The following is a 23,303-nucleotide window of genomic DNA, read 5'->3' as shown; positions in this document are numbered from 1 at the left end:
ATTGACAGGCTGGCTAGAGTGTAGAAAGAGAGTTATGATGTAACTTTAGAGCGAGGGGTTAAAATATAATTGCACTTATAACTCCTGGTTAATTGTCATCACTGTTAAGAAATTTCTCCTTAATTCTACGTTGCTTCTCTCCTTGATTAGTTTCCATCCATTAGTTTCCATTCCTTTCTTGCCCTCCTTCAGGTGCTTTGGAAAAACGGAAAAAAAAACTGCTGTAAAAGAGCACCTGAGGGTAGGACAAGAAGCAACTAATCAAGGAGAGAAGCAACCTGGAACTAAGGAAGAATTTTCTGACGGTGAGAACAATTAACCAGTGGAACAGCTTGCCACCAGAAGTTGTCGATGCTCCAACATTGGAGGCTTTCAAGAAGAGGCTGGGTAACCATCTGTCTCAAATGGTATTGGGTTTCCTATTCGAGCAGGGGGGGCTGGACTAGAAGACCTCCAAGGTCCCTTCCAACTCCGTTACTCTGCCCCGCCGGTTGGTTTCTCAGCCGATGGCTGTCGGAGCAGCCCGCACTCCAAGAAGCGGTGCTGGCTTTGCAACAACGCGAGGATCTTTCACACAAGCTCCGCGATCTGAAGGGAAGGAGCACAACTCTCTAGCCTCGCGCACAGGTCTACCTGGCTCCCGGTGGAGGGTTGCTAGGCAACAGGTGCTGCCCTCCCCATTATTCATCTTTGAAGTGGCAGCCGGATGCCTTTTAGCACAGACCTATCCACGGTCCCCATCGCGCATGCGCAGCCCCGTTTTCAACACGCTCCATTAGCTAACTAGCCCCAAGAAACGCGTTTGAGGCAGAAGGGATGAGGTTTCACGTGAACTCGGGACAAAAACCACCGTTGCTCCTGGCTGGCTGGTTTCCCGGTTTTAAGGGGTACTTGAAAGATTTGGAGCTAAGTAAAAACAAAATATTAAAGTTTGAAGAAGAGCTGCGCTTAAGGATGAGCCTTATCGTGTGCTGCAGCTGCCATAAAATCCAGTGCAGTCCTGGGCTGCATCAATAGAGGGATTAGAATCGAGACCCATCAGAATAGAGCTCGGAGGAACCTTGGAGGTCTTCTAGTCCAGCCTCCTGCTCAAGCAGGAGAGCCTATACAATTTGAGACAAGTTGGCTGCCCAGTCACTTCTCAAAAACTTCCAGTGTTGGAGCATTTACAACTTCTGGTGGCAAGTTGTTTCACTGGTTAATTGTTGTCAGGAAATTCCTCCTTAAATTCTAGGTTGCTTCTCTCCTTGATTAGTTTCCACCCGTTGCTTCTTGTCCTTCCCTCAGGTGCTTTGGAGAATAGCTTGGCTCCCTCTTCTTTGGGGCAGCCCCTCAAATATTGGAAGAATGCTCTCATGTCACCCCCTAGTCCTTTTTTCACCAGAAGTAATCACTAGAAGTAATTATATCACCTTATTCTGCATCAGATACAGAATCTATCAACCCGACTTTAGGCAGTGTTATTAAAAGCAGAATCTGGCCTCCCGCTTTTCTTGCCTGATGGTTTAATTTCCTTCCTTGCACTTATACACACCAGGTATAGTCTTCAATATCCCTAAATCAGCCTTTAAGAGGGTTTGATCCTGCAGACTTCAAATGTACTACAACTCCTAGCATGTTCCATTGAAGGCCAGTTGAAGAGAGCCACTGGCAGCAGAGAAATACAGATAATCCTCAACATATGGCCACAGAGGGAACTGCAACTTCGATCCCTAAGTGAAGCAGTTGTTAAGTGAATTGTGGCTGATTTGATGATCTTTTTTGCAAATGAATCTCGTCACCATGTGAATCCTGGGAAGGTTGCAAATGGTGGTCATGTGATCCTGGGAAGCAACATCCATTGTAAACACATGTCCACCCAATTTTTGATCGCATGCCTGCAGGGATATTGTGGTGGTTTTAAGTGTGAGCACAGGTTATATTATATGCCACGAAAGTGGTTATTATACACCATTTTTTTCCCCAGCAAACTTATTTATTTAGGAATTTTATACAGCTGCCTATTCGCTCAATGCAATTTTTCAAACTGTTATTAAAGAAATGTATGTAAATTGAGGATGTATCTGGAATGGAGTTTTAGATTTGCTATGGAGAGGGATGTAATGATGGATGCAGGTGGTTTGGGTATCTATCTTTTCATTTCGCAATTCTTTTTGCTTCGTCCTAGCGTTAAAAACGTAAGTAGGTTCTAGTGGAAAAAAAATCCAGCTGTGTGAGGCAAGGTCCAGAAGTGACATGCCATATTAGTTAAAAAGAAAAAAAACTCCATTCACACCTACCAGAAAACCCCCACTGGATTTTTGATTAACTTCTGATCTACTGATCTCTGTAACAGCTGGTTTTCCTGCCAAATCTCTCCTTCCTGTGAAAGCGTGGAAAGAAAAGGGTCCCCTAAAGATCATCCATCCAGTCCCTTCTGGAGGCGGGCAGAATGCCTTCACCACCACAAATAATCCCCACTTTATGGTCAATTTGGGAACAGAATTTCTGTTACTAAGCAAGGTGGTTGCTAAGTGAACTTTGTCCAAATTTACGATATTTTCTATCATGGCTTTTAAGCGAATCGTGGCAGTTGTTAAATGAAACATGCAGTCGTTAAACCAATCCGGCTTCCCCCATTGACTTTGCTTGTCGGAAGCAGGAGTCAGCTTATTGTCCCCAACCATCTGGGTCCTCATTTTACCCACCTCGGAAGGATGGAAGGCTGAGTCAACTTTGAGCCCCATCGGGATCGAACTGCTGGTAGTGGGCAGAGTCTGTCTGCAATACTCCATTCTCATCATTGCGCCACCACAATCCATATGGCGGTCGGCATCTGTGTTCAGTGTGAGCACCTTTCTCAATGACCTTGTAATTTCAAACAGTCACTAAACGAATGTCTATAAGTCAAGGATTACCTGTATATACTGCTGATGAGTTTACAGGGCACGGTTAGAGCGACGACTTACAATTTCTGCAACTTTAAATTGGATGGACTTGAAAACAGTCCCAGAATACCACGGCCAGTATAGGTGGGAAATCTTATCGTAATGTTATCCAACTTTCTCCTTAATAAAGTTATTTTTTTAGATGAACAATTTAGGGTTCACAGAAAAACAACCTAAAAATTGGGGAATTTGAAAAATAAAATGCCAAGATGTAAATTGCTGATGATGTATCCCTAAGCTGCAAGAAAAATGGAAGAGAGGAGTATTTACAGCCTGCAGCACAACAAGAAGAAAGTGATTAAATAAAAAAATGTTTTCTACCTGTACTGTGGCAATATTTTATTAGGAGAATGAGCACCATTTTGTGCTCCCCAGCCCAATATAAACTAAGAACCAATCTGATTACACCCAAAACATGATCAATGAGTGCTGCAAAGTTGTAAAAATATGCAGTGTGCGGTGGGACTACTAAGTGTATGGACACAAGGACACCATTTTTCAGAGACTGTCTATTAAAAGCTGTTTAAAATGGGTGCATAAAATTTTGGTACTGTAGATTAAACTGGCACCAAGCTCATTTGTCTATCCACCGCTTTGCTTTTTAAACATCCCTGCAGTTTTTGAAAGTTTTGCAGTGATGTTTTGCTTTTGATGTAGTAAACATTAAAATTAGGAAGGGACATTGCCAATGCATGCAGATCCTTACACACATATATAAGGTAAAGGTTCCCCTCGCACATCCGTGCTAATCGTTTCTGGCTCTAGGGGGCAGTTCTCATCTTCGTTACAAAGCTGAAGAGCCAGCATTGCCCGAAGACATCTCCGTGGTCATGTGGCCGGCATGACTAAATGCCTTCGAAGGTGCATGGAACGCTGTTCCTTTCCCCCAAAGGGGTCCCTATTTGTCTACTTGCATTTTTACATGCTTTCGAACTGCTAGGTTGGCAGAAGCTGGGACAAGTAACGGGAGCTCACTCCGTTACGTGGTGCTAGGGATTCGAACCGAGGAACTGCTGACCTTTCTGATCAACAAGCTCAGCATCTTAGACACTGAGCCACTGTGTCCCTTTACACACACACACACACACACACACAGAGAGAGAGAGAGAGAGAGAGAGAGAGAAATACAATTTGAGCACTTGGGAACTGAATCTGGATTTTGAGGGATGTGAGGCTAGTTTGAGACATTCCATTAAACTGGCTTGTCCCAGTCATGGTTTTAACAAGCTAACAATCCGGGGTTTGCAAGCTGAGCTAAGATCCAAAGAGCGACTTACAAGACATGTGGCTGAGTTTACAATAGTCCTTGTTTTGCAACCACGACTGAGCCCAATATTTCTGTGGCAAAGTGAGACATTTGTTAAGTGAATTTTGCCCTACTTTAAGACCTTCCTTGCCTCAGTTATTAAGTGAATCCCTGCAGTTGTTAAATTGGTAACATGGTTGTTAAGTGAATCTGGCTTCCCCATTGACATTGCTTGTCAGAAGGTCGCAAAAGGGGATCATGTGATCCCGGGATGCCTCAACGTCATAAATATGAGTCAGTTATCAAGTGTCTGGATTCTAATCACGTGACTGTGGGGACGCTGCAATGGTCGTAAGTGTGAAAAATGGTTGTAAGTCACTTTTTTCAATACTGTTGTAACTTCAATCACTAAACAAACAGAAGACTCCCTGTAGTAAGCTGTAAGTTCTTAGGTTAAGTAGGCCTTCTTAGAAACAAGAAGCATTACCTGAATGTCGACGCATGATCATAAGGATGCTGCAAAGTTGTAACTATGAAAAACAATTATAAGTCACATTTCGCTTTGAATGTCATGAAAATACGGCTTATATAATTCTGAACTTTGCAGGTAGTTGCTCAGCTAAGGAAAATTTAAGATGTGTGGAGTTGGATGCTCAGACTGCCAGCATTTATGGACTTCAATTCTCACAATTCCCTAAGCAGTATGTTGGTCGGGGAATTCTGGGTGTGAAGTCCACACATCTCAAAGCTGCCAAGATGGAGAAACGTTGATGTGGATCATTGATGTCAAACTCAAGGACTGCAAGCTGGATCTGGCCTGTGGAAACAGCAAAGGACCGGCCAGCAGTGCCTCTGCTGGAGAAAATGGAGCCTGGGGGGCTGCCCTCCCAAACTCCGTTTTCACTGGCAAAGTGCTCGAGCCATCATAGGTGCTCCCGACACGAATGACCTTGTCATGTCCCTGTTGGAATCTGATTCGGAAGGGGAGGTTGAACAGCTGACAGGGAGTGGAAGTGTGGTGGCTATGAAGGAAACTGGGGAAGGGCACAGGCCAGCTGGGCATTCAGAGGAAGACCCAGGACCACCCCCTCTTCATCCTAGGTCACACAGGGAGGAATGGAGAAGGGAGCAACGTGAGTTACGGGGGAGAAAAGGGCCCTGATTCCCTTCATTAGCTTCAGCTGGGAAAACAGGATTTAAAAAGGGCGTTTGCACACAGCACCTTGCTGGAAGGAAAGCGTGAATTATTTTGGTTTGTCAAGTCTTATCTGAGTTCTGGCGTCCTCCCAACTGTGTGCGTTTCGTTATCTTTTGAAGTCTGCAATTCTTTTCTCCAGCTGATGATAACTGGACATTGGAGGCCAAGTTGGAGGTATTAAAGGGAGTTTACCTACTTTTGTGACTTTGTTGCTTTTGTGCCACATCCCAGGTCATCACAGACGTTGAGCTGGCCATGCCCACCCTGGCCTTGCCACACTCCCGAGGTCAAACACAATCCTGATGTGATATTGAGTTTGACACCCCTGATGTAGATAGATCACGGACTGTGAATAATTTTTCCAAGGCCCTCACCATGGAAAATAGGCCCTATTCTATTAGATTTTAATCTACAGTATATTTCAAAGTCTTAATTTTTCTAACTTTCAACACTCTGTTAAATAAAGATAGATCTTTCTCTGGGAATATTTCTCTGTTCAGACAAAAAATTACTATAATTCTCTGTTTTACTTTATGATTAATAAAGTTATTGCACCATTACTGTAATTATTTTACTTCATGATTAATACTCTGCAGAATGTTGCTGTTCTTTAGGTACTAATTGGATTTTAGCAAGGAACAACAATTTTTGAGACACTGTTCAGATCTTCGAGTTGTATTAATAAAAGTAACTAATGAAATTTGAAAATACTTATCTAATTTAATCCTAGTTAATTCTATGATGTATGCGCATTCTGCTTATTTGCTTTGCTACATCTTTTTTTTCCTTGTCCATCTTTTAATCTTTCAAAAGAATGTTTTTGTTTTAGTGGCTTGTGTGTGGCTAACAAACCTGGATATTTTGCCCACTTTACAAAAGGGCTTTTTTTGGTGTGCAAGATGAGATCCAATTCTGATAAAAGTTTTGCGAACTGGATTCAAAGCTTAGCCTTTAATATCGCTGGCCTTCCAAACTAAATATAATATTTTAAATTTATTTATTTCATTTAATTATTTAAAACATTTATGTACTAGGTAGTCCTCAACTTATGACCATAACTGAGCCGAATATCTAGGATGTTAAGCGAAACAGCTAAGTGAATTTGGCCACATTATATGACCTTTCTTGCCATGTTTAAGTAAATCCCCGGAGTTGTTAAATTAGTAACATGGTTGTTAAGTGAATCTGGCTTCTCCGTTGACTTTGCTTGTCAGAAGGTCACAAAAAGAGACCACATAATTCTACGACACTGCATCCGACATAAATGTGAGTCAGTTGCCAAAGCCTCTGAATTTTGTTCACGTGACCATGGAGATGTTGCAATGGTCATAAATGTGAAAAATGGTCATAAGACTATTTTTTCAGTGCTTTTGTAGCTTCAAATGGTCATTAAGTGAACTGTTGTAAGCCGAGGACTACCTGGACCTTCATCACTGCTGTCTTCCTCAGCAGTGGCCCGATTTCATTTTGCCCATTGGAGGACTCTGCGGAAACGGCACAAGCAGAAATGTTGTGAGCGCAAAATGTGAGCGCACAGATTTTCCTTCTTCGGTTCAATACTTTGCTGTTAGCTCACACAGAGTGGGGGTGGGTTCATTGCCCTTGGACCTAGCAGTCGAAAGATAATGAAGTTATTCCCCAGTTTTTAAGCAGCCTTCCTGGATCTTTTCAGTCAAAACTTTACCCTTCTTCTTTCTTGAGAAGCGATCCGACAATTGCCAAGATGATGCAATTAATTCTCTTAATTCTGAGCATGCGCAAAACAGTATTTGCATTGAAGAGAGAACTTAAAGCGCACAACCAAATGGCGCTTAACATCTCTCCAGCCCTAAGGAGAAGTTATACATTCCTTTTTATACTTTTCAGATCTGGAATGTGCAATGCTTAATTGCGACACACGGTTATACTTGACTGTATCGGGCGGTTGTGAAAGCTGAGTTTGTGGAATAAGATGGCTGTACTTAAGCCTCCTTCTCATGCCAAACTCAATCCCAACATGTTATGTCTTCATTGATTCATTTGCTGCTTCGCAGCCTGACATTTTATTATGGACATCAACCAATTCAAGAACCACAGACATATAATGAAAACAGACCAGAAAAACAGAATAGAACAGAAGGGAATGGAAAAGGACAAGCAGAGCAGACTAGAACAGAACAAACAGAACAGAACAGAGTGAACAGAACAGAACAGAAGAACCAGTTTATTGTAGTGATTAACAGGGGTGGGATTCAAAAATCCCAACAACCAGGTTCTCTGCCCGGTTGCTAGGTGGGTGTGGCCATTGTGGGCGTGGCCTACCAGAACTTCCTGGAGGGCCATTTTTCCTCTTCCCCAGAATCCGGAGGCTTTCCTCGGACCTCTGGGAGGGTGAAAACGGCCTCCCATGGACTCCGGAGGCCCTCCGGAAGCCAGAAACAGGCCCATTTCCAGACTTCTGGAAATTCCGGAAGGCCCGTTTTTTCCCCCTCCCAGAGCCTCCACGCGGACCCTGTACTTACCTGCGTCCAAACCGGGCCGCGTGGAGACTCCTGGGTTTGGGAAATAAATGTAAGGCATCCAGAAAGTATCCATGGTATCAATCACTCCAAGACATTTTTTCTCCAATTGATTTATTTAGAAACAGATCTGGCATGTCAAAGGCAATTTCCCAAAGTGAAAGTATTTTCGCGCGTTACACAGAATCCACCTTCTCTCCTCCCACTTCTACACTTCATAAATCACGAGAACCAATTAACTGCAACTGGAATTTCTTAGTATGACATACAGAATAACCTTGAACTTTTCAACTCCTCCACACACCCCCTTGAATTATGTGGCAGCCTATTTTCAAAGCTGACACTGGGAGGGGAGGGGGTGGGGCATGGTGGGTGAGGCCAGTCGGTCGGTTCAACTACCAGTTCGGTGAACCAGATGTAAATTTAACATCTGGTTCGCCTGAACCAGCCTGAACCGGCTGAATCCCACCCCTGTGATTAAGGCGCTGTTCCCAAAACATGGAGACGATAAGTTCTAGTCCTGCCTTAGGCACAAAACCCAGTTAAGTGACAGTGGGCCAATTCCAGGAAATAGTGAGTTCTAGTCCTGCATGAGCATGAAAGCCAGCTGGGTGACTCTGAGCCAATCACCAGGAGTCAGTGAGTTCTAGTCCTTCCTTAGGCATGAAAAGCTGGTTGGGTGTCTTTCAGCCCTAAGCCGCCTCACAGGGTTGTTGTAGGGACAATAGAAGGAGGAAGCAATAGTAGATATATTTGCTGCATTGAATTACAATAAAACAGTAAAAGTGCAATAAAATTCACAAACAAACAAATAATACAAAGCAATGCTGGAGACACATTTAACCATTACATAATCAATGTGCCCAGGGAATGGCATATTTTATCAAGAGTAAAATAACACAGTCCAATTCATAAACATAAAATCCTATCGATTAAAAAGTACCAAAAAAGTAAATCCAAAAATATGACTGATAGGTTTATCAACTGGGCTGCAACTGAACATCTTCAGGGCAATAAAGCAATAATAGCATGTCTGTGTTTACATGTATGCATATGTGTGGCTGTATAAATGTGTCAGGAACCTTCAAACGCAAATAGGCGTGTCGATGTTGGTTCATGACAGCCTTGTGGCACCAACACAACATTGGAGACTCTGAAGTAAGACTCTTAAGAATTTAGACTGCACCTTCTTTAAGGTAGTGGCCCCAAATCTTTGGGCACCAGGGACCACTTCCATGGAGAAAGTGTTTTCCCCAGACCAGAGGGGTGTATAGTTTTGTGTGCTGCCTGCATCTCACAGATGGGGCATCGCTTGTTTGCACAGCCTGGTTTCTGGCATGCTGCAGCATGATACCAATTCATGAATCAGAGATTGGGGATCCCCATCAGTTGAATAGGTACCTTTCTTCCTGCAAAAATTAAACCAGAGTAATATCTTTCTTTCTTTATCTTGTTGGGATACACCAATCCTTGTAAAGTTGGGGTTTCCAAACTTGGCAATTTTAAGACTTATGGGTTTCAACTCCTGGAATTCCTCAGCCAGCCAAGGTTCCAAGTTTGGAAACCCCAATCTTACCCAGTGGGGAAGTGGATAACTATGGGTGCTCAAGTAACCATGTTCGAATGATGTTGAGCAATGGTGGTTAATACGAGCAAGGCATCTCACTGGATTTAACTTCCATTGGTGCAAGAAAAATGAAGAGGCCATTTGATTTCTTAATTAATTAAGTTGCTCACCTCTTTTTTTTAATTACAGGTAAAATAAATGTAAAGGTTCCCCTCATACATACGTGCTAGTCATTTCCGGCCCTGGGGGTGGTGCTCATCTCTATTTCAAAGCCAAAGAGCCAACGCTGTCCGAAGACGTGGCCAGCATGACTAAATGCCAAAGGTGCACCGAAAGTTGTTACCTTCCCACTAAAGGGGTCCCTATTTTTCTACTTGCATTTTTTTAATGTGCTTTCAAACTGCTAAGTTCGCAGAAGCTGGGACAAGTAGCGGGAGCTCACTCCGTTATGTGGCACTAGGGATTTGAACCCCTGAACTGCCAATCTTTTGATCGACAAAGCTCAGTGTCTTAGCACTGAGCCACCATGTCCCTAATTGCAGGTAGTCGTTGACTAATAACCACAACTGGAACCAGACTTTGTTCAGTTAGTTGCAGCCAATTTGTCAGAGTGAGCACAGTGTGACTATGTGAGACAACCCAGGAGGAGCAAATATAGTAAACAGAGGTTTGTATTTTAAATAGTGTTTTTTATCTACAAAGAATATATATGTACATGTACTTTAGTCAGACCTCAAACGAACAGCAATCCCAGCATAGACGCACATACGGAGAGAGAGGTATGCTCCAACAGAGCCTCTTCTTATTACAGGATCTTAAAGTGATATCAGCCCAAATACGTTGCTGACTCATTCCCAGTATTACATCATTGTAGCAGCTGGTCAGCTGTAAATCATGACCCCGGCACAATTTTCCTTTACCACAGTTGTTAAGTGAATCACTGCAGTTGGTAAGTGAAAAACCTGGTCATTAAGCAAATCTTGCTTCCTCCAGTAACTTTGCATGCTGGGAATGTCACAAACAGTGACCACTTGACACCGCAACCCTCACAAACACAATGCCAAATTGCCGATTTCCCAAACTCTGATCACGTGATCGTGGGAATGATGCAATGGTTATAAATGCCCAGACTGGTTGTAAGTTACTTTTTTCAGTGCCACGGTAACTTCAAATGGTCACTAAATGAAGACAAGGATTACCAGCATTGCAATTCTTCTGGAGAAAACAGGGATATCAGAAATATTTTCACACATCTTAGGAAAAAAACCCCGAGGGCCTTTTAAGAGTTTAACAAATGGAACAGAGAATAAAATGAATAGAGACGGTGTGAAGCCTTAAAGCTACCATTCTTTCCACAGCTTTGGCCAGTTCGTTAGCTAAATGGAAGTGTTGCCAGTGTGAAAGCTATTTTTAAAAAACATTTTGGGTTCAATTGTCAACTCTATAGCTCGGTCCCTTGTGAGATATCTCAGCTTCTGAGACAAAGAGAATCAATTATCCATCCAAGAGGAAAGGAAAAAAAAATTAACGATTGCTGAATATTGAACCCAACACTGGAAATTCAATGAAAGCTGCCCAAAATTAAATCCTAGAAGGCTGATAGAAAAGGTAGAATTTAAAGCTATATAGGTAATCCTCTTTTTAAGGCAGGTTGGGTAGGGACCATTCAAAGATATGACTGACCTGAAAAAGGGGACTTGTGATCCAGATTTGAGGTAATTTTATTCATTTTTTTCTTATTTGTTTTTCTTTGCATCCCAGTTTATTATTTTTATAAATAACTCAAGACAGTGAATATATATCCTGCACCTTCCTCCTGCTACTTTCCCCACAACAACAACCTTGTGAGGAGGGCTGGGCTGAGAGGGGGGGACATTGGCCCAAAGTCACTCAGCTAGCTTTCATAGCTATGGCAGGACTAGAACTCATGATCTCTTGTTTTCTAATCTGATGATTTAACCACTAGGCCAGACAGGTCATATGGCTGGATACAGGTGCCCAGCAATATGGCTTCATTTATGCCCATTTTGCAACATTCCATAGTCTACTGCAGGGGTCAGGGAACTTTTTTACCTCTTACCCCCCAAAAAATTTATAAACGCAGACGTTACCCCTCCCGGCCTCTCCCCCTCCCCGGCCACCTCAGGCTGCTGACACATAATTTGGAGGTCGAGGCGGGAGGAGGTGCCCTCCCCCCCCGCGGCTGGGAAGAAGGCGGGATAGCTCGCTCCAGGGAATGAAATGTCACCAGGCTTCCCGAGGGCTTCTGGGAATTTTCTCGGGGCCAAGGCGGCAGTTGCAGGTGCCTCTTCGCTTCCTGTGTGCCTGGCAGTGATGAGAGGCTTCGGGGAGGGAGCCGGGCTGGCTGGCTAGTTGGCAGGCAGGCAGGGCCTGGGGGCGAGGAAGCGGGAAGGGAGGATGATATTTGGGAGCCACGGTGACACAAACTGCGCGCGAAAAGCGTGCGGTCATCGCAGCGCGGGGGAAAGCGTCCCTTTTCCCAAAATGCTCTGCCCTATGCCAGAAGCTCGCCTTCCCCTAAAAAACGGGCGGCGCGGCTCTTGCAGAATCTAGCCTGGAGTCATTTCCGACCCAGGAAACAAGGGTGGGGTGGAGGGGATAAATTTGCCTCAAGGGTGTTTTAATAACTGCTGCTATGCCGATAGTTCCGCCATTGGCCAGCGCAACCTCATTACCCCCAGATTTTCACTTTTACCCCATTTGGGGTAATTTACCCCTGTTCCCCGACCACTGGTCTACTGAAAACATTTTATGACAGTTTTGCTGAAAATTATCACTTAAATCTCGTTTTCAGAAAAATTATGCTCGTAGTCCACTTAATGACCATGGCGTTTGCCTTACAACCACCATATTCACTTAACAACTGCCAATAAAACATAATATTGGATTGGTCACACACCCAAACAGTTTTATAACTACCATATCATACGGCCATTCTGGGCAGATTCCATTACCATCATGTCAAAGATTACCTTTAACATGACTTAAGTTTGGCTTCCTAGATTGCACTGAGCCAGCATTTATGGTTTGTTCAAGCTAGAATCTACAAACCCATTTCAGTCCAGGAGAAAATATGAATGTCCCACTGAACTGATCCCTTGTCTAGAATTAATGGATTTTTTTTTATTTTATGTAATACAGCATACCCAATATATCACATGCATGAGTTACGGTAGCAATAAAACAGGAAAAAGTAAACTTTTCCAATTTTATCTTAGAGATTGTGAAAGACAGAGTAGGGAGAAGAAGGAGGTGGGAGAAGAAGCAATCTATTTCTGCAAATTTGAATTGACAGAATAGAAGTAGGACACAGCAGAGACAGATGGCAGAAAAAAGGTAGATCAATCCTACTGGTATAAAACTAACAAAATTGCCCCAAACCCAAACTTGGACAGGTTACCATATAATCGGACCTTCCTCATTTTGCAAAAAGTGTAAGAGAAAAGAAAAATTTTCATTTTGATGTTTTCCAAGATCTTAGAATATGAATTTATACTGTATAGGCTTTTCATTTCTTTGTTTCAGTCTGTGCGTATATACAAATGTTTTAACCATTTCAAATTGCCAAAAACGTCCCTTAAAAGCAGTTTGAAGGCAGAAGAGAAAACAACAACCTACCAACGTACAGAAATGGCAAATATTATGAAGGAAAAGACAGAATGCTAAACGAACTAAGGGAAGCCACGTAACCCAAATTCAAACCACACAGTTTTAAACCCAATCCAACCAATTTAAAAACTGGAGTAGCCTGACGCCCATAGAAACAAAGCAACCCTCAGTTTAAAAGTCTACCTGTTCTAACACTGATGATGTTCTCTAGCTGGGTCATGAAACGTCTGCAAGAAAACAACCAAGCTCAGAATGCACCAAGAACCCCAATCTTCTCTTCCTCTTTTTTTCCCCTTCCTCCTCCTCCTCCTCCTCTTCCCATTCTTACTTTTCCTTTACCCCACACACCAGTGGTGAAATGTTACCGGTTTGGCAACTGATTGGCATGGCAGAGCCATAGCTGATGCTTGGAAAACTGAGCGTGCGTGCGTTAAAAGTGCATGCGCACACACGAAGTGCACGGTCACCGAACTGGCAGGGAAAATGGTAGAATCCCACGACTGCCACACCCCACTCTTTTCTAGCCTGAAGATATTGTCTACTTGCGTAATAATAAAATGTCTGCAAAAAAAACCACGACGAAGCTCAGAGAGAACCAAGTACCCTACAATTCAAGAGATTCTCTCCTATTAGTTGAGAGAATTGACAGATAACAGATAACAGAAAATCAGAGTTGGAAGGGACTTTGTAGGTCATCTAGTCCAACCCCACTCCATCCAAGCGGGAGACCCTACACCATTTCTGACAAATGGCAGTCCAATCTCTTCTTGAAACTCTCAAAGTGGTGACGCTCCCACTACTTCTGAGGGCATTGATATGTTCCATGAGTTGATAGTTCTCATTGTCAGAAAGTTTCTCCTGATTTCCAGGTTGAATCTCTTCTTGTTCGGTTTCCATCCATTATTTCTTCCATCCATTATTCACTGCTATCATGTCTCCCCTGGTCCTTCTCTTTACTAGACTAGCCAAGCCCAGTTCCTGTAACAGTTCATTGTACGTTTTAGCCTCCAGTCCTCTAATCATCCTGGTTGCTCTTCTCTGTACTTTTTTTAGAGCCTCAACATCTTTTTTGTAATACGGTGAACAAACTGGATGCAGTACTCTAGGTGTGGTCTTACTAAGGCTTTATAGAGTGGTATTAGTACTTCCCTTGATCTTGATTGTATCCCTTTGTTAATACAATTTAGGATTGCATTAGCTTTTTGGGCTGCTGCTGCAGACTGCTGGCTCATATTTAGCATGAAAGGAACTAACCAGTGGAACAATTTGCCTTCAGAAGTTGTGGCTGCTCCATTGCTGGAGGTTTTTAAGAAGAGGCTGGACAGCCACCTGCCTGAAAAGATATAGCAGGGGTGTCAAACTGGATTTCTTGACGGGCCGGATCAACATGATAGTTGTCCTCTGTGGGCCAGCCACGGGGAGGTGTGAGGTGGGTGGGAAGAGACGGGATGAATGCCCCCGTGAAGCACCCTGCCAAAACGGGGTGGAGGGGCCCATGTGCACCCCCCCTGTGTGGCTCTTTATTGGCTTCCCTGGCCTCCTGCAGCACTCTGCTGGCCGAAAATCAGCCACATGGAGATCCTGTTATCATAGTTTCAAACTTATTAAAGCTGGGAACGTTTATAAGTACAAATATTTGTATGTTTATCTAAAGGGGGGAGGAGTTTGTGCTAACACAGGCCTATTATAGAACTATTTCAGATTTTGAACCTATATTTCTTCCAAATCTTCTAACTGCAGCTTAAAAAATACCTGAGATCGAGTCAGGTGCATTGAGCAGATGCGTTTGAAAATCCTATAGAAGTTACAAAGGATTTCAACCAGTCAGGGCTTGCCTCTACCCCACACAGCAGCATGGTGGCCAAGAGGTGATAAACACTCCACTCTCACTTGGAAGGTTGTGAGTTCAATCCTAGGCAGCAGCAGTTGTTTCTCTATCAGGATGCAAAGAGAAAATATCTGCTGCAAAGTCCATGTTAGGAGTGAGGAAGGGCGCCCGGCCAGTACATGCTCAGCTCTGTTCAGTGGCCCCAATTCCACCCCAAATAAAGGGATTACAGGATGGTAAAAAGAAAAAAAAATAAGTGCTTGCCATCAGCTAATCAATACTCATTTACCATCCACCTGTTTTTGGCTGGCAGAGTGCTGCTAGAGATGGGGAGACCTAAAAACGGGAGCTGTTCTTTGATATTTCCAGGCTAGCTCTGCAGATTTAAGCACCCCAAAGGCTGGGTCTTGAGTTTGACACCCCTGTAATATAGGATTTCCTGCTTCAGCAGGTGGCTGGACTAGAACAAGGGTCGCCAACGTTTTGGACCTCAGGGACCACCAAGCTATTCTCCAAAGCGCCAGAAGGTTAAGATGGATGCAACGGATGGAACAGTTGTCAAGAGACAAGCAACGTAGAACTAAGGTTAAATTTCCTGACAGTGAGAACAATTAACCCGTGGAATGGCTTCCCTCCTGAAGATGTGGGGACCCTAACACTGAAGGTTTTGAAACCATTTGTCTGAAATGGTGCAAGATTTCTTACTTGAGCAGGTGGTTGGACTAGATGACCTGCAAGGTCCCTTCCCGATTCTTGTTTTCCTATGTTCTATGATATTTAGAGATATACTGACTCTGAATGTGGAAGCTTTACCATGCTACTATGGTCGAAAGCCACCCACAAGCCAACAAACATTAGCTTTTCATAGCATCTCTACAAATAGCTACCAGATAACGATATGGGCTTTCTTTAGGTTATTTTACCTGTTAAGTTTTGAAGCAACGGTTGGTTTTCGCAAAACTTCTGCGGCAAAGCAGGAAGGGAGATGTTCACCAAAGAGTCGCAATGTAGAACCAACTGGGTGAAAGAAAACATGGAGGAAGAAGTTAGAAAAATGACCGAATGGGAACCAAGGCGATTTAATACAACTCTGCATTTCTAACAGAAGATTTTAAACTGCAAATTAAAAAAAAAATCACTGTGTCTAAAAACCCATTTGTTCTACATTGTATAGGTGGTCCTCGGCTTGCAACCACAATTGACTCCAAAATTTATGTTGTTAAGTGAAACATTTGTTAAGTGAGTTTTGCCCCATTTTACGATCTGTCTAGCCACAGTGGTTAAATGAATCATTGTAGCTATTAAGTTAAGAACACGGTTGTTAAGTGAATCCGGAAGTGAGTTGGGTTTTTCTCTCCCCTACATGCAAGTGAGCAAACCCCAATCCCTTGTAACACTGATAATGTTATTTAGTTGAGTCATGAAACGTCTGCAAGAAAACAACCGAGCTCAGAGAGCATCAAAGACCCCACAGTTCAACTGTGACCTATTCTCTTTCATCCGTTTGAAAATATACACTTGGCTGAATGTTTGAGATAGAACAAACTTTCCTGGTGCTACATAAAACTTCAGAGACTGGCAGAAATAATTAGAGAGTTAACTGCCATCGTCAAAGGAGGTTTAAACCAGGCTGGTCCAGATGTCGCCAACTGGAACTGGCAAAGATGTCATTCTTTCCATCTGTCTGAAGTTCTTTTTATACCAGGCAAAGCAAATCCATTTAAGCGACCCAGTCATTGTTAACCTAAACACATCGAAGTGTAAAAATGATTGAAAAGCAATCCTGACATATACTGTTACATGAACTGTTGGATTAACATTGACAGGGAAGGAATCCTGCACTGTGAAAGCTCAGATTTAATGGCATTCAGGCTGAGTAGCTGCCAGCTTCGAAAACCCTTCACCCGCTTCAAATGTACCATGTGGCTCATATCAGAGGTGGGTATTCAGCCAGTTCTGATCAGTTTTGGAGAACCGGCAGCAGAAATTTTGAATAGTTCGGAGAACCGGCCAATCCCACCTCTGACTGACTGGCCCCGCCCCCATCTCTTCTCCGCCTCCCATCGAGTCCCAGCTGATTGGCTGGGTCTTCCTTGGTTGCCCTGCATAGGAGAATGGAGCTGGAAAGCAGGTTAGTGGGGAGGGAAGGGGAGGGAAGGGAGATTCTGCAGTATATCCTTCCTCTGCCAGGCCTCACCAAGCCATGACCACGGAACCGGTAATAACAAATTTTGAATCCCACCACTCCTCAGCGGTGTTACTTCCCCGAAGTAACATTGAAAGCAAGTAATTGCGAAAGGTGTACATGTGTGTACAGCACATGTCAAGCACGCAAAGCGTGTGATTAGCAAACCGGCAGCATCCCACCACTTGACTAAGTGCCAAGCAAAGCCACGGGAGCTGAAAAATTCATGTATTAGTCAATACTAAGGCTAAATTTGCAAGGAAGTCATCTCCAACGCTCTCTCTGTCCTTAATCCTCTCTGGATCTCCTCAGAATGCAAGAGACACAGCGTTCTCACTAATAACACAAAAGATACAACTCAAATTATCCTACTTTGGACACATGATGTGAAGTCTCTCTGGAGAAGAGACGGATGCTGGAAAAGATGGAAGGAATGAGAAGAGGATGAAGGAGGATTAACCTATGTCTAGTTTAATGAAAAGAAGGACTGGGGGAGACATGGTGGCAGTGTTCCAATATCTCGGGGTCTGCCACAAAGAAGAGGGAGTCAAGCTATTCTCCGAAGGAGCGGTCACCATCCTGTGGCCCGAGGACCACTGGTGGTCCGCAAGAAAATTTTGGTGGGCCACAGAGAAATGTCCCCCCCCCCAAAGCAATTAATCCAGGCTGTGCAGGAACCTAAGGCTATGCTGCCCACGTGGCCCATGGGAACACAAGGTTGTGTTGCTTGCATTGCGAAGAACAGGAGGTAGTGAGGGGAGGGGGGAAAGGGCGGAGGGGGTGGAACTTGCCCCACTCATCCCACGTGTCTCGCCTGGCCACCGGGCTGCTTCTTTCCACCTTTTTCTTCTTCTGCTTTTGTCTGCACACAAGGAAAGCAGCAAAAGTCTTTCTTTCTCTCCTTCAAACTCTGCCAGAAATGAGTCTTTGGGCCCCTGCAAGGCCTCCTGCTCCAAGAGGCTGCGCCGGCACGACATGTCTCACAAAGACTCACTTCTGGCGGAGTTTGGGGGAGAGAAAGAAAGACTTCTGCTGCTTCTGCTGTTTTCCTTGCATGAAGCCAAAAGTCTCTCTCTCTCTCCCTCCCTGAAAACGGAGCTGGAGACGGTATCCTGCGATCCCAAATAAAGAATGATCTATTGGTAGGAAAATGGGGTGGGGGATTTTCCTGCAGATTTTTGGGGGGATTTTCCCAGGATCTCTGCTGCTTTCTGCAGGGACCCTGGGAAAATGTCAGCAAGCCACCGTCTGTCAAAATTCATAGTAGTGGTCCGCGGGATTTAGAATTATGAGTTTGGTTGGCGACCGCTGTTGCAAAGCACCTGAGAGCAAGACAAGAAGGATTGGGTAGAAACTAATCAAGGAGAGAAGCAACCTGGAATTTAAGGAGGAATTTCCTGATAGTTAGATCAATTAATCAGTGGAACAACTTGCCTCCAGAAGTTGTGAATGCTCCAACGCTGGAAGTTTTTAAGAAGAGGTTGGATAACCATCTGTCTGAAGTGGTGTAGGGTTTCCTGCCTAAGCAGGGGGCTGGACTAGAAGACCTCCAAGGTCCCTTCCAACTCTGTTATTCTATTCTATTCATTACTACCAGCCAGGTAGGAGGACTCAGTTATGGAAAGAACACTGGAAAAATCAGAAAGACCAAATTGGGGACAAATTCTCCTGGAGAAGATCAATCCTTGCGATCGTTAAAAGTCAATATTGACTAGAAGGCATGGAATCCATCAATCAACATTGACTTGAAGGCACATAATCGATCAGCGAGAGTCAGCCAACTGCCCAACTCTCTTGAAAAGTCCATAATGGTAGATAAATGGAGTAAGACAGAGAAGAAGAGAACAATTATCAGCAAGGAGATGGGGACACGCTTGGAATATCTGAAGGGCCAGGTTAGTGCTGAGTCACGAAGGAAATCTTTTTATGTGCTTACTAAGACTCATGACTCATAAAGAGATATTATGATGCACTTAATCATTCAATGCAAAGACTCGGCTTTCTGGAGAAGTTCATAAGGTTGAGAAAGATGGAAGGAAAAAGAAGAGGAGGAGGAGGAGGAGAAGGACCAATAGAAAGTGAGATGGACTTACTCATAAGGATGATGGATGTGCCATTGGAAGAGCTCAAGGAATAAGATCTCGGGAAGACCTATGTGCTTACTAAGAAATGATTGTGACTTGAGGACACATCAAGGAACCATCAGTAAAGCAATGCCAGGATCTGTCTAGTTGAGGAGTCTATAAAACTAGAAAATGAAGGAAAGAGGGCACCAGCTGAAGGTTAATAGACGTAGGCATGGTGGAGATGCGAGTATCCTTGGAAGAGATGAAGGACCAGGATGAGAATAGACCTTCCAAGAGAAGACAGTTTGACATGGTCACTAAGAGTTGAGATGGTCCATAATCAAATCAAAACGGGCAATTTTTCTGACTACCGGTGGCATTTTAGTTCTTTGGGATAGGGGCGAAAGGAGGCAGCTATCCATGGGCATTGATACGAAGGAATTAAATGCCGATGCATGAAGTCGATCAAGTAGGCTGATGGGAGCAAGAGAGAAGATCAGTTCACTGGAAAAGCAAACGAGAAAAATTCTAATTCTAAATGCTGCTATTTTCTTTCCAGCCCTCTTACTGGGGTGGCCGTTGGATGCATCTTTATGGTCCTCTGGGCCACAATATAAAAGACTAGCTCGACACCCGTGCTTCGCTACGGAACTACGTGGTCAGGCTTAGTTTTTGGGGAGGAAAATAAGGGGTGGGTGGGAAATTGTGCCTTTGCCTGCCAGCATCCATCAGTATTCATCTGGCAGCGTCCTGTCAGTGTGTGAGAGAGTTGAGGGCTGTTTGGAAACTGAAATAGTATTTGCTATGAGCAAGGAGACAACAAGGAGCCCGGGTGTGGCTTAGCTCAACTGTTCTGTACTACAGCTGCTTGGTGCTGTGAAACTGAAACTGAAACTCCTCTCCTCTGCTTGTGTTTTGTATTTGGAACAGATTTATTTTCAGGTGGAGAGGGGGAGTAGAACTCCTTAGCATCAGAGCGTGTTAATAATAATAACAATAATATACAAAATACTAATGCTCTGAGGGTCATTTCAAAAAATCCTTTCTTAGTGAGCACCCAGAAGCCGAGAGGAACACAGGTGTCAAATTTCAAGTTTGTAGGCTTTACAGTTCTGGAGATTTTGGGTTAATGCGTGAGTGGTATTTCGCTTTTATAGATAGATAGATTGATGTGTGTATTTGTGTTTTCTCCTACCCAGTGGTGTGAGAGTACGCATGCACACATACAACATCTGTTCACTGGGAAGCAAAGGGTGGGCTGCATATGGTGTTCTCTGGATCACATGACCAGGAGAGTGGAGGGAGGGGCTTAGAAGGGAGCAGATAACAATATTTTGAGCTGTTGTCTATGGGCCTTTCCCATTGGGCAGGGGTGTCAAACGTGATTTCATGGAGAAGTCTGAGAAAGATGGAAGGAAAAAGAAAAAGAGGAGGAGGAAGGAATGTCACAAAAGGGGATTATATATGACTTAATAGTTTGTTCAATGACTGTTCAAAGTTACAGCGGGACTAAAGAAAAGTGACTGATGACCAATTTTCTTTTTCTTTCTTTCTTTCTTTCTTTCTTTCTTTCTTTCTTTCTTTCTTTCTTTCTTTCTTTCTTTCTTTCTTTTTCTCTCTCTCTCTAGGGTAGTCTGTGATTTACAACAGTTCATTTAGTGACTGTTCAAAGTTACAACATAACCGCAAAAAGTGACTTTTAACTATTTTGCACACTTACGACCACTGCAGCATCCCCATGGTCATGTGATCAAAATTTGGGTGCTTAGCAACTGACTCATATTTATGACGATTGCCGTGTCCAGGGGTTACATGGTCTCCTTTTGTAACTTTCTGACAATGAGGGAAGCCAGACTTGCTTAATGACTGCCTGATTCGTTTAATAACTGTATTCGCTTAACAACCATGGCATAAAAAGTCGTAAAATGAGACATGACTCACTTAACAACAGTCTGGCTTAGCTATGGAACTCTTACCTCAATTGTGGTCATAAGTCGAGGATTACCTGTATTTGAGCTGTTAATAGGACCACCAAATGTCTGATGATTATTTTTCTTGCTTTTTCCATCTTAGCAGCCATCTAGCCACACTTTATTTAGACATGTGCTTGTTCTAGAATACAGGTTTTATACACAACAGGAAAGTGGTACAGGAAGTCCTTGACATGAGACCATAATGTTGCCTGCCCATCATGGCTGTAAGTCACGATGATCGTAAAATGGGTCAGTCACATGACTAACTTGATTTTTGCAAAAAAATTCTGTGGTGGTTACATGAACATCAGAGTTATTAATCATTATGGACGTGGTTTGCCAAAAACTGAAAGTAAATGGTGGTTTTTGGCAAAACTTCAAATATTTGCTAAGTGACCAGTCATAAGTAGAGGACTATCTCTGTATTTAATGGCTTCTTGCAATTATAAGGGACCCTCTTTTTTTTTTTTTTTTTTGCAACTGTGAAAAAGAAATGTATACACCCATTCTAAGTGCAGGTTAAGAATTATGGAAGTTATAAACATATCATGTTTATAATTTTAATATTTTTAATTGGTGTCATCTTGAAAAGCACTCACTCCAAACATTCCCATAGTTGGAATGACACCTGTACATGCACAGAGAAACTCTTTTCTTTTACCCAGGGGCTGAAAATCCAGAGCTTGGTTGGATGCTACACATTTTCTAATGATATCCAATTCAGAGCAGCTCTATGGATGAAGTACACACTCATTCAGAGCCATAGGTTTCTCCATATATACATTTTAAAAGAAGGAAATGGTTGGGTTCACTCAGCATTCTTAATCAGGTCAATCAGAGGCAGAGTTTCTGCATCGCGCCTAAATCTGGTTAGTATTAGACGTGCTTGTTTATTTTCCTGGAAACTATGAGCATGTAGCCTGAACCAGACTGTTTAATTAGTTGATCGTTCCTTCAATGCAAACGGGATCCTTTGGTCCCTAGTTTAATAAGCCAAAGGGGCATTAAATTAAAAAAGCGGGAGAGGATAACGAGGTTAAATAATAATAACAAAAATAATAATCAACAAACAGCAGGCCACAACGTATCCAGCCTTTTTTAGTCCAGCGGCTTTTTGCAAAAGTAGCCTCTGCAACTGCCCCCTCCTCTTCCAGCCCCCCACCAAAAATGCCAAGATTCAAAAGATATATTTCTCTTTGATATATTTCTTTTTCTTTTTTGAGATAGGAGAAAAGCTTTTCTGATTCTGTTTTAAAGACCGAAGAAGAAGAAGAAGAAGAAACTAAGTCGAAGTTCAGTCTTTATCTTCTCCGGCCTGTAACCAACTACTTTACGCATATACATGCAGAGACAACCTAACCTCTGCTCATGCGAAGAGCGCCTCCCCACCCCACCGTCCCGCAGCAATGCCAAGACCAGCTGCACCTCGCCAAAGGGGCCCCTGGACAGAAGCGGGGTGAAAGGGAAAGAAGAAACTTGTTTTTGCAAAGGAGTAAAAAGGGGCTCCGTTCGGGGACCTCCTTCCCACCCCACCCTGGTTAAAAGGGTGAAATATTCTGACAGGGGCCTCCTCTTCCCTCTCTACCCCGCTCCCCCCTCCCTCCCAACCCGAGAACGACAGGAGCGCACCGGCCACTTACGGGCAGCACCAAAAAGGCGGCGGCGCGCAGAGCGGGGGGTCTCCACAGGCGCCGGGTCGGGCGCCCCATAGCATCCGTCCCGCTGCCCCCTTGCGTGGGTGCATCTCAGGGGGAAACCAACGCTGTCTCCGAGGCTCCGGGCCGGCCGGCCGCCTCCCTCCCTCGCTCGTCCCCGCGGCGACGCGTTCTGCGCCCGCGGGTCCCGTGAAGCGACTGCGGCAACTTGCCAGTCCCTTTCCAGAAACGGAGCTCAATTCATTCTCAGGGCTTCTGAACATGCGCAGAGGGCATTCGTCCCCTCCTCTCCTCAGTCTCCTGCTCGGGAGGTGGGGGGGAACAGTGGCGAATTTCAGATTATTTGGGGGGTGAGAAGTAATTAGTCACCATTTGAGGATCGGGAGTGGGTAGGTGGAAGGCGTGCGCGTTGTAAAGGATCTGCGCCTCTTCTGCACCTGCAGAGAGCGGTCCTGGCGAAGGTTCCCCTGTTTTGGACATGGATTTAAAGAACTTTAGGTCTATGGAGATTCTCTGTCCTCCAGGGGATG

General features: G+C 43.8%; 1 protein-coding gene across 2 annotated transcripts in view; it reads right to left on the bottom strand.

Annotated features, from left to right (window-relative positions):
- CRHR2 (corticotropin releasing hormone receptor 2) overlaps window positions 1-23,034 on the bottom strand; it is a 129,587-nt gene extending 106,553 nt beyond the window's left edge. For both annotated transcript variants that reach the window (XM_087917558.1, XM_087917559.1), the window contains exons 1-2: window positions 22,759-23,034; window positions 15,818-15,911 (exon numbers count right to left, since the gene is read on the bottom strand). In XM_087917558.1, the coding sequence (XP_087773684.1) occupies window positions 15,818-15,911; window positions 22,759-22,827 (163 nt within the window). In that variant the 5' untranslated portion in view covers window positions 22,828-23,034. The remainder of the gene's footprint in view (window positions 1-15,817; window positions 15,912-22,758) is intronic.
- Window positions 23,035-23,303: the final 269 nt, after the last annotated feature.

The sequence above is a fragment of the Pseudonaja textilis genome, chromosome Z (assembly GCF_049901715.1).
Source record: "Pseudonaja textilis isolate UNSWEBS1 chromosome Z, rPseTex1.2, whole genome shotgun sequence".
Lineage (NCBI taxonomy): Eukaryota > Metazoa > Chordata > Lepidosauria > Squamata > Elapidae > Pseudonaja > Pseudonaja textilis.
This window is presented reverse-complemented; position numbering and strand designations above follow the sequence as displayed.